Below are 11,499 nucleotides of genomic sequence, written 5' to 3'. Positions count from 1 at the left end.
AGCTGTCCCCAGGCTGTACAGCCCTCTGAAAGCTCAGGGTGATGGCAAAGACCTGTCCTGTCCTCTCCTCAAGATTTGCCCCAGTACTGTTGTACTCTGAAGTGTGATGATCAGCCTTGTTGAGCTTGGAGTGCCAGTTGCTGCTTTTTATAGTTAAGGTTAAAAGGAGATGAGCCAGATAAGTAGCATCTCCAGTTCTCTGTACTCTTTCCTGTTGTTGAAACTTAGTGATTTTATTACTTGCATCATATCAGAGATTTCCACATTTGCTAGAAGGATACAGAAACATCTGCTGTTAAAAAGGCAAAACAATGGAATCGCAGCCATAGCAGAGGTTGCATGGAGGTAAAAGTGGTCCTGAAGGGCAAGTGAGTCGCCTCTGGTGGAAGAATGCTGGTGTAAGGGGAATGATGTATGGGCCAGCAGAGCTGTTGGTGTTGTTGTTGGCTACCTTCCTAGTTCTGTGTGCAAGCAGTCACTCCACAGTAATTCCCATAACTCCTATCAAAAGTGCATGGCAGGTCTCTTAATGCCAACATTCACAGCCCCGTGGGCAAGCGCCTGCCTGATCCTGTATGTGCTGTAAGAGGGGAGGGGGGAGGGTGGTGATTGGAGGAATGGCAAATCTGTACTGCTTATCTTGCAGCCGGACTTCTTAGACACCTGGTGTCTGAGGGGTATTGGGGTCTGTCCCTGCCCAGTTTCTGCAGTGGTCTTGGGAACAGCAATATCCCCCCACTCAAACACAGCAAACCAGGAAATGAAGCTCCTTTTGAGGACAGCCGCGACCGCCCCTCACATGCTGGAGTCGGAGATCTGGAGCGTAGCAGTAGGGGCTGCCCTCGGTGACTCCCTGGCCTCATTTCTGGATTTGGCATGTGCAGCATGGGGGCAGGCTGGTGCTCCCAGGACCACAGTGAAAGTGGTACAGACAAACCCTTTGTGTCCTATAATGCAAGCTTGCCTCTTGTGGACTCTCCATGTGGAAAGGTGGGGTCTGCAGAGGATGTTTGTCATCCATACAGGACAAAGGAGCCGTGGCAGTGTGCCTTGGGTTTACTTTATTGCATTGCAGTGGGTTGTCCCAGCCATTAGCAGAGAACTCTGCAGCGTGGATTGCAGAAACTTGCAGCCTATCCATAAAATAGATGTGGATCCATTTATGAACACCTATGGCGTTGGAGTCCAGCCCTTCCTTTCAAGGATGTGAGTTGACCCCCTTAGTTATCCTGGCAGTGGCAGAGAGAAGGAAGCCCAGCACCAGGCAGTGTTTCACTTGCATTTTGTTGTCTTCTTAGACACTGTAGTGTATAAGACTGTGCTGCAGTGTGAAGGCTAGAGAACCCATCGGTGCCTTTTGATTTCTTTGCTGTTTCTATGTTCATAGCTTATTTTAGGATCAGCTGCCACACAAGCCAAGAAGCCAGTCAGGATGGAGTGCACAGTGTTAAAATGGTACAGGTATTAAAGTAGAGTGGGAACCTGGCTCTTGGCATTTTGGCATCTTCTGGGAGTTTAAGGCTCTTCCTTTTCCCTTCTGATTGCATGTGACCAGCAACACTCCAGTTTTGTGGCTATTGCCCCATGACTGGTTCATGGCCTGTCTACAACCTGTTCCCCATGTTGATTTTTGCCTCAACACCAAGATGAGCCTCCATGAAAAAAGTTGATTTTTTTTTTTTTTAAGTGCTTTGGAAGCAGTAGCAGAAGGTGGACACCGGCTGGTAAAAATGAACGAGGAAGAAGGAGTCCTAAGTGACTCACGGGTGATAAGCCAGGAGTCATCTTGGCAGTATTTAACAGTGACAGCAGATGAGGGAAGCAGTGGAGCTCTGGGGATGAAAATGCTGGTGAAACATTTGGAAGGAAGCATTGGAGATGGGCTGGAAGCACAGGACTAGACAGATGGGGTCAACCCAATAGGGTGGGGTGAAAAGAGGAGCAGTGGCTAGGGTCAGTGGGTTGGAAATGCCCATCTTATCTGTATTTTGGCCCATTTGTCCAAGAAACTTGCACTTAAAATGGAAAGTAACTTAGATAAGGAAGCTTCCCAAACCTTTAAAAAGTGAAATAAATGATACCTTTATAAAGGCCAACAGCGGCTGTCTTGCTTAGCACATAGTACTGTGGCGGGAGGGAAGGGGGAAAAGGAGCGTGTCACAGTACAATACCCTACAAGTTGTTTGGCCCTTGGCTTTTCAAGTACGCACTCATGTGCTTATCTACAGCTTCTACTACAGCCTGATTTTCCATTTTCTGGAAATACCCTTTTGGTATAATTAACTTCTGGAACCTTGCCACTTGTAATCCATTGCGTGTGTGGAGGGGGGTTCCCCTTGGCTGTCTATTTAAGTTATTTTGTTTTGGGAATGGTAATCTTACTGGTGTGGTTACATGAGTAATGTTTAGCCCTGATGCAGCTTGTATAATGAAGCACAAACACTAACCAACCTACCCAGGAAGGGGAAAAGTAAGCTATCATCTCCCTTTTAGAGATTAAAAAGATGAGAATTCAAGGGGGTTGACTTGCAACTTGCCCAAAGCCACTCATCAAATAAGTGGCAGATACAGATTAGCACCTTTCAGTTTTGTGTTTCACAGTTTTGATATTCAAATTGCTAGGCAATACTGCTGTTTTGGCTAGAAGCGTTATAAAACCTTTTTCCCACTCTTTTTTTTACCAGTTTCAGTGAAAGATTTCCTGGCTTTGTGGCCCTGAATCAAAGTCAGTTCTTTAAAAAATAATTGTTATAAATGGGTCAGGATGATAAATAGTGAACAGAACTGACCAAATGAATAAACTGGAAATACAATCTGTACTTTTTCCAGCGAATGCGGTTTAACCATTCGAGGGGAGGGAGGCACGGTGAGTTACTCGGCTTTTGCTTTTAACTTGCCTGCCATGAAATTTCTTCCTTCAACACTTCTGAGGTGCTCAGATTGTGCTGTAAGGCTGTCCAAGTGTGTCCCGAACCCTTGTTCATCAGACATCTATGAGAGGAGGTCTGGGATCTTCAACACCATTAAAGGCAGGTAAAATGTAAAGGACCTGGGTGTGACCCAGGGTTCTTAGTTACAGTTCTTGTAAGTGTCCTACTTAACCCCTATTTCTAAAGCCTATTTATAGTCACCCAGTACTGTTGAATGGCCAAAGAAAGATGATCAAGAGCTTCCTCGTATATTGAATACTGATACAACGGGGCTTCCTAGGTAGGTTGTGACAGGGAAAACACGATTTAAAAGCAGAATGAAGACTCTTTTTTTGGCTCATTTAGTTTCTAGACCTTAAAAGCAGGAGTCGAGGGAGGAAGTGGCAATGTGTGTTTAGTCTACAACTTGGTTGCATGGAAGTGAATATCAGCCCAGTGAGGAGACTTGAACCCACATTATTTTTCCATAGCAGCAGTCCTCAGCTTTTCCCTGGGTCACCACCCACAGCATTGAGCAGGTGACATACTTTACTCCCCCTCTTGAACTCGGCTTCAGTGTCTTGTTTCTTGAGGCTGTGAGCAATGTCAGAAGGTTGCCCACAAGTTGTGGGTTGGGACATCCTGTTCTATAGCATCATAATCATGTAGTCCACAGGTATTAAGACAGGCCCCTCTGCCTTGGTAGCCCTTGCGTACCTGTGAGACATTCAACTCTGGAAACAGATAAAGGGTTGCATTCTGTCATTATGACTGCCTAGATAACAAGCATCTCATTTAAGTGTGGCAAGACAGTGGTATGAACTATGTAGAGGAGGTGTTAATGGCACACCTCATGCTGTGTGTTTGTTCACACAGTCGTGGTAGGGGGTTCCCTTTAAGGAGATGAGAGGTGTGTTTTAGTGTCTACATTTTAATATCTTTTTTCCCCCAATTTCAGAATTCATGTTGCATTCATGTTCCCTCCTGACACACATCTCTTCCAGCCTCGCATCTCTGTGATTTATATGTCATAATTTGTCTACAGTTTGTCTGGCATTTTGCCTTGGATTGTACCCTGGAGGGAGCTCTTTATAGCAGAACTGTTGTTTTTTTTCTGAGTAAGCCCCACCTATTCTAATTTTAATTACAGACTCACTGCTCCTTTTATCTCCCTCCTCCCTTGCTTTAAAAGTTATCTAGAAACAAAATCTGGCAACACATCCTGGCACGAGCCTGGAGGCTGCCCTGAGCTTTCAACACAACATGATTAAAGGAGTAAGAACTGGGAACTGTTTCACAGATTCCCTTTCATAACCACCCAGGCTCTACTTCCTTTCTTGCACTGTTGTCATACTAGGGGGTTTTTTTTCCCCCCATCTCTCAAATTCATCTCAGGAAAAAAAAATTGGCTGTGTCTTTATCTTTGTGGTGCATAAAGACATTTGGAAAGATGTTTCCTAATTGTTTTTCACAGCTGGAAATGTCGAGCCTTGTCTACCTTTACCTTGTTCTTCAGGACTGAACAACTGAAGACTTAATGTCCTCTAATGAATATCTTAATGTCAGGAATGTGGCTGCACAGTTGTTATGTTGAACCATCCCCAGTGACCATATCGAGCCTGGGGTTGGACCTCATCACTGGCAAAATTTCAAGAAATCCTGAGGCTGCTCTAAGTCCCACCTAGGCCTGACCTGGTGTATGGCAGCATCAAGGTCAGGGCACTCACAAGAGGTGGTAAACTGGGACTTGGCCATAACTGTGGTGACATATGGACAAGGCAGGTCTGAGTGCAACTGTGCTCCTTGTTTAAGTCGCTGCAGAAAAACACCCCTGGATTGTCCGTGTCAATTCAGAACCGGGTTCTACACTAGTGGCCACTTGGACTTGGCCACAAAATGTTGACACGCAATACTGGAAGAATCCTTAGTTTTTTGGGGTTTTGTTTTGTTTTTTTACCCCCGTGTGATTAGAGGTACTGTGGAGAATAAAGACAAGCCTGGTGTCCTGGATTCATTTTTCTAATTCCATTGCTGTGGTTTCTTAGGTGTTGCATCCTTAGTTGTGTGGTTTTCCCTCTTCTGAGGGATCAGGGAGGAGGCTGCCTGCAGAGACTAGTCTTGTTTTTCCCTCTCATGTTTGACAAAGTCTGACATCATTTGATGAAGTGAGCTCTTGCTCATGAAAGCCATTTATTTATTTGATTCAGTTAATCTGTAAAGTGCAGGTCTACCCTTCCTTTTGCCTGATGTCAAACAGTAACTTATGAGGAAAATGCAGAGGCAGTAACATGTCACAAAATCACAGAATTGTGGTAACTATTGGAGGAACTGTTCTGTTAAGGCCAGTAAACTTGTAAAGTTGGGGGAAAATATGTATCCTTCATTCCATCCAGGCTCCCATGCAGTTTTTATGAGATGCATGAATCACAGTATTGCTGACAGTTACAAAGGAAATAATATCTAACTGGAATGAATGACCCTTTGAAAAATCAGTTTATTGCTGACAAATTTGGAATAGGTTATAATCAGATTTTATCAGTGCAATTAAACATCTGATGCTCTGAGTTTAACACCATATATACACATTCTGTAAAACACTGGAACTGTTTCCAGAGGGAATAGAGCCACATTTGTTCTGACAAGAGTTCCATACTAAATAGCCAAAAAAGAAGCCTGATTAGAAATATTCAAGAATGGAGAAGAAATGATTGTGAAAGCAAAATAAGTTATCCTGTTGTGATGCAGGGAGTGAGAAATTTTGTTCATCCTTGTGGGAATTTTCCTATGTAACACTTCACAAATCATTAAGAATGAAAATGTACTAACTGATCGGTTGTCACAATCACTGTGCAGAGGTAAATGATTTTTAATGCTAGCGCAGAAATCGGAGATTACCGCCAAGGTCAGACAAATTGCAAGTGCTGCAAGTCAGTTAGTGACCAGGTGCCACGTAAATTGTCACAAACCCCTTAACATGTGAGAACTTGTTACAAGAGAAGTCTATCTGCAGCTGCAAGTTGCCGGTCTGGCGGGGTGTGAATTCATAATAAATCATCGATTGCTCCTTCGGTGCTAGTCCTGCCACACTGAAAAAAAAAAAAACACACAAAGAAAGGAAACCAGTGAGTTCAGGGGCACTCTCCTGTTATGTATGCTGGGGGTCCCAAGGAAAAGCGGAAGCTCAAGACCTGTGTGGATCAGGAAGCATGTTGCCACACACATTTATAAGTGGATAGATGAACAGGGGGAGCTGCTGCACATTGTGTATTTGCATGGCGTGCAGAGTTGCTAGCTATCAAAGCTTGAGACCTGTTGATTTGAGACCACAGGGTGAGCTGCATCTCATATTTAGACACTTATTTATCTGGCGCTCTCTTCTCACTGATGTCCCTTCCAGCACCTACATTGTCTCTTGGCTGCAGAAGTAAGGTTTGTTTTTTTGCTTCCTCCTGGACTGCACTGGTAACTCAGAACTGGGGCTTGCCAGGGACTGCCCCTGGAGTGCAATGTTCTACATGTTCCAGTGTTTGAAGGTGCCACAGACTGGGACAGCTTTGAGAGTTCTCACAGGTGGCACGGCCAGGTCAACTCGAGGCCCAATGCACTTCAACCCCCGTAGGACATGTACACTGAGCTTGCAGAGGAGGAATCCACAAGGAGCCCATGCACAGAAAAAGTGTAACTAAGAAGGCGTTAGTCCCACATGCTTTGAAAGGGACTTATTCTTTGCTAGCTTTCCCTCTCCAAATATTAAATATTTATGCTGATAAAGTCTAGAACACCTCTTCTTGTTTGTACTGGGAGGAGGGAAGTGTTGGCAGCATCTTACACTGCAAGAAGCAGTGAAGTCCAAAATCCTATCTGAGTAGCTCTCATGTAGCTACGAATAGAATTGCAAATCTCAGCTTTAGATGCAGACCACAGAAGTAAAAAGCTCTTGAACTTATGCACCTACTCTCCCTGGAGTTTCATCATTCTTCTTTTCTTTAACACGTTGCAGACCCGATGCCACATTTGAGTTCTAAATGTGACATCCGGAGACTTGCAGTTTCATGGTTAGAACATTTCCCTTCTGAGTCTTGCTCGGGGTGCGGGGGGGGGGAACCATTCCAGTCTCACTACTGGTCTTATCAGAAGCACCGAGTAGATGCTGCTGCTTTACTTACTTTATCTTGACCTGCTGATTCATCAGTGTTGCCAGCAGCACACAGTCCTCCACAGGCTCCGGGAGAGGGTTGGTATACCAGATCTCTAGGTTAACTGCTCTGTTCACCACAACCTGGGAAGGAACCTAAGCAGGACAGAAACATTTGGGTCCATCATCATTCTGATGCCCTCGCCATCTCCCCGCCTGCCCTTGCAGGACTGTTGCCTATGAACAGCCAAAGGTGTTAACCTTCTCAGGACGGTGGCTGGCACTCTGGTCAGACATAAGTAGTGTTATGGGTACAGTGTCGCTTCCCTTCAGGGGCTGGAGTATTTTAGGTAGGAACAACTGAATTTAGCTCCTGGTTGACATGCATCTCCCTTCTCGGTCTTTCCTTACACTGAATTTGAATTAGTTGTGCCATTCAGGGAAATCGTACACATGTTGAAGAACTGAATCTTGGACCTATTCAGAAATGTCTTGAGAGAGGGAGTTAGCCATGTTAGTCTGAACTCGGGCAGAAAGGAGGCACCCTAGGGACCAACTTGCGCACAGAAAGGCATATGCTTCCACAGGCAATAGGTTGTCTCTAAGGTGCCACCCTGTCCTGTCTTCTGTCAGACATTAGTTTGCCTCTTGTTTCATTTGCTGCCTGATTGTCCTGGAATGCAATGCACAAAGAAAATACTTTTGCTGGGGAATAAGCTCCCATGTTTCCTACTGGCACGTCAGAATGAGCCAGCTTGGGATGGAGGTGCACCCGTGCTGGCACCTGGCTGCAGCACAGCAAGGGCAAAGCCCTCTGCTGCTGAGGCCCCCCACCATCTCCATGGGCCAGATCTGGTCTGTAGGCCTAGGCTGCTGGACCCTGCTCTAGCCTGAACGCCATCTATAGGCTTCTCTGAGGAGAGCTCTTGTATTTGCTGCTTTCCATTCAAGGCAACGTGGAAACCTCTCTTACCTTGATGATGATTTTGGGATTCTCTAACATAATTGTCTTCTCCACCAGAAACTTCACCCCTGGTATGTTCGTGACTTCACACAACCCAGTGACTAGGATCCTCTTGTCATCGGTCAGGTGCTTTCCATACCGGGAGTAAGGGAACTTTAGTAGAATATGCTTTTCTGGAATTCAAACATATTTGGAAAGTCTCAGACTCCAGTAATGTCCCAGATATCCCCCAAATGACTAACTGAGTCTGTCTTTGTTGTAGCATTTGTTTACCAGGCCAGACGGGTTTTCTTGCTGGCCAGCCCCTTCTCTTCATTGCTGATAGCCACTGCCTAGTGTTTTGCAGTCCGGAACAAAATCTGCTCTGTTGTTGTGCAAACCCTTTGTTCTTCTATACGGGGAGTCTTGCTGAAACCCAACCAGAATTTGTCTCTGCATGTAGTATTGTCCATCCTAAGACTCTTACTTGGCCTATTGTAAGAAGTTTGGCCTATTCCCTCTTTGTTTTACATCAGTTGGCAGGCAGAAGGATCAGGCCAAATGTTACAAGAGCAGTCCAGCCCAGCCCTCCTGCCATTGCTCTTTCCCTACAGTTCTTCTGTCTATTGAAAAATAATAGTTTCTCACTCTACAGCCTGTTAGGATGGAGAAATATAATATTTTTCCTGTTTTATTAACCCAAGTGCTCTTAAGAAGGTTGACATGTAGTTTTGATGCAACTTTTGCTATATTCTAATTTGTTCCTAGTGCATATGTGCCCTTTTCTGTTAAATTTACTGCAGATCCTTGCTGGCTGAGAAAGAGAGAATATGGACCAGGCGGGGAACATTTTCCTTCTCCTTTAGCCCAGAGCGCAGTATTTCTGTACGTGTCTGGCAGGTTGTAGGGCAGGAGGAAGCCACTGTGATAATCTAGCCAGACAACCTGCATGGTAAAGGGAATCCCCTGCATTAATTCTTGTCTGAAATTGAAATAGGACAGGAAAAAATGCCCAATACCGGTTTTAAATGGATGTAAAAATTGCCAGCAGTGGAGAACCTTACTTAAGGGTGCATGAGCAGATTTTTGTTCCCAAAGTCAGAAACTCAGAAAAGTGGGTTCAAAACATCTAGTGTAACCCTCTGCCTGAGGCGGGATCATCGCTATCCAAACCATCCTACACAAACCGTTGTCTAACCTCTTATTATTCAAGATCATTTTACAAGGCTGACAGACAGGATGTATTGCAGGAAGAGCCAACCTTTTTCACACCTGTGCCACAAATTGGGCCTGCACTCTCCCCACGTGTCGCTCTGATCCCCTTCCCCTGCCTGATCTGTGGCTCTGTTTTCTACTCCTAGCCCTGTGCTCCCTGCCCAGTTTGCTGCTCTGTTTTCTGCTCCCTGCTCTATGTGCCACTGCGGTGCCTGCCCTGTCCGTGGTCTGCTGCATGCCACGCAGAGGCTGCCTGTGTCACTTGTGGCACACATGCCACAGATTGACTGACTCTCTGATATATTCAATGTGTTTTCTTCCCATCCATTTGACCATGAGCATGTTCTTAATCTGTCAGTTTAAGAGCATAGTTTTGTGGGCTGTTGAGTCATATGAAAAATTTACCTGAGTTAGCACCGAGTTCAACAGAGGCGGTTTCCTGCAGGATCTCTGCCACTGTTGTCCTGGTGTACAGGATACTTGATGCACTCATGTTCACCTTAACAGACTTGTGTTCAGAAGACAAGTTGTTGAGAATTAAAATTAAGCTGATGTCGTGTCCAAGCACTGGGGGTTCAACCAGCTTGAATCTCCCAGAGATACCAGGATTTCTAGCTGCATCTGTGGATCTTTCATTAAGAACCTCTGGGCGTCTTTCTGTGGTGTTTGATCCAAATATCTTGTTCCATGCCTTTCTATACACTTGTCTTTCCTCAGAAGAGCCTGGTTGAAAAGGAAAGGTGTAAAACTCATGATTTTTTTTTTTTTTTTTCCTCCAGTGCACAGTCCTTGCCACTCTGAAAATGCAGCTTATGCATAGTTTGAAATGTTCACATGATGTACAGTATTTCATTTAAAAACAAACAGTTTGTAACTGTATTACTCCAGAGCCATCATGGAGCCACCACATGCACACATTTCTGATAATATTATGTGAGAGAGAATGCTGTTTCTATCCAGTTTTGATTCTCAAAAATGTCAGTTCTCAACAGTTTTTTAGTTCTCAAAAAGCAGAGTAGTTTCATGGCTGGTCCCCGGGGTACTGTTGCTTTCCCTGGCGGCTCCTGCTGTTGGAAATGTATAAGGTTTACCTCAGTGGAGAGTCTGTGATTGATAGCATAGACAGCTTGGGAATCGAGACCAGAGTGGGGTTCACTCTGACCCTCTGAAAACCTGTGCTGATACTCTGCCTGTCCTCTGCTGTTTCTAGTAGTGTCTAGACGCCTCCATCAGGAGCAAGTTCCCATTGTACTACAAACACCCTTTGGTTGTTACCCCTCTGCTAGAGACTGAGACCCAGCAGGGATATAACCATGAGGCTGGGCACCTAGGGCAGCTGCCATGCACAGGGCTGCTTCTGGTTGCTACTGCACTGTGAAATCACAATTTTGGATTATGCTGCTGTGGCAGCAGCTGTGTCGTGTCCGTCCTGCTCCCCGCAAATCAGTGATCAGGATGGCTGCCCTGGTGCCCCTGTCCTAGTTATGTCATTGTAATCTAGGAAACTTAAAACTGAATTTAAGCAAGATGACCAGGAGCCTAAGAGCAAAGAAAGTGGTATACAGGCTGTGGAAAAGGGGGGGGGGGGGGTTAGCTACCAAGGACGAGTATACCTCCGTGGCTCACACTTGCAGGCAATCAGTTAGGGAGGCCAAAACAGGATTAGAATTTAGGCTGCCAACAAAAATTAAGGACAACGAAAGTCCTTGTTCAGGTACATAAGGAGCAAAAGGAAGGTGCAGGGTAGCATAGGACCCTACAGGACAAACTTGGGCAATTGGTGACAAAGCTGAGTCCTTCAATGAGTTATTTGTGTCTGTATTCCTAGACACAGGCCAAGGCAAATCTCCCAATTGGATCATAGATGTCCGCAGAGGGACACCAGCCCACCAACTGTTAGCGCAGACTTAGTGAAGGGGCACTTGGAGGGGCTGGATGTGTTCAAATCAGCGGACCCGGATACACTTCATCCAAGGGTGCTGACAGAATTGGCCAGTGTCATAGCAGAGCCGCTGGCACGGCTGTTAGAACACTCACGGTGCTCTAGTCATGTCCCAGAGGACTGGAAAAAGGTCAGTGTGGTCCCTATTTTCAAGAAGGGAAGGAGGGAGGAACCAGGAAACTATAGGCCAGTTGGTCTCGCCTCCATCCTTGGGAAAACTCTGGAAAAAATCATTAAGGATCACATTTGTGGCAGCCCAGCAGGGGAAATAATGCTGAAAGGAAATCAACACAGGTTCATTGCAGGTAGGTCCTGCCTGACTAACCTTGTTTTTTTTTTTGTTTTTTTTTTTTTT

General features: G+C 45.3%; 1 protein-coding gene across 2 annotated transcripts in view; it reads right to left on the bottom strand.

Moving 5' to 3' along the window:
* Positions 1 to 5,757: 5,757 nt before the first annotated feature.
* LOC109292462 (protein-glutamine gamma-glutamyltransferase E-like) overlaps positions 5,758 to 11,499 on the bottom strand; it is an 18,935-nt gene continuing 13,193 nt past the window's right edge. For both annotated transcript variants that reach the window (XM_019509902.1, XM_019509901.1), the window contains 4 exons: positions 9,608 to 9,925; positions 8,018 to 8,181; positions 7,076 to 7,200; positions 5,758 to 5,995 (listed from right to left, as the gene is read on the bottom strand). In XM_019509902.1, the coding sequence (XP_019365447.1) occupies positions 5,842 to 5,995; positions 7,076 to 7,200; positions 8,018 to 8,181; positions 9,608 to 9,925 (761 nt within the window). In that variant the 3' untranslated portion in view covers positions 5,758 to 5,841. The remainder of the gene's footprint in view (positions 5,996 to 7,075; positions 7,201 to 8,017; positions 8,182 to 9,607; positions 9,926 to 11,499) is intronic.

Source organism: Gavialis gangeticus, unplaced genomic scaffold (genome assembly GCF_001723915.1).
Source record: "Gavialis gangeticus isolate Ggan-Ray unplaced genomic scaffold, GavGan_comp1, whole genome shotgun sequence".
In the NCBI taxonomy this organism is placed as follows: Eukaryota; Metazoa; Chordata; order Crocodylia; family Gavialidae; genus Gavialis; species Gavialis gangeticus.
The sequence above is the reverse complement of the archived record's forward strand: the minus strand, read 5'-3'. Positions and strand labels throughout refer to the sequence as shown.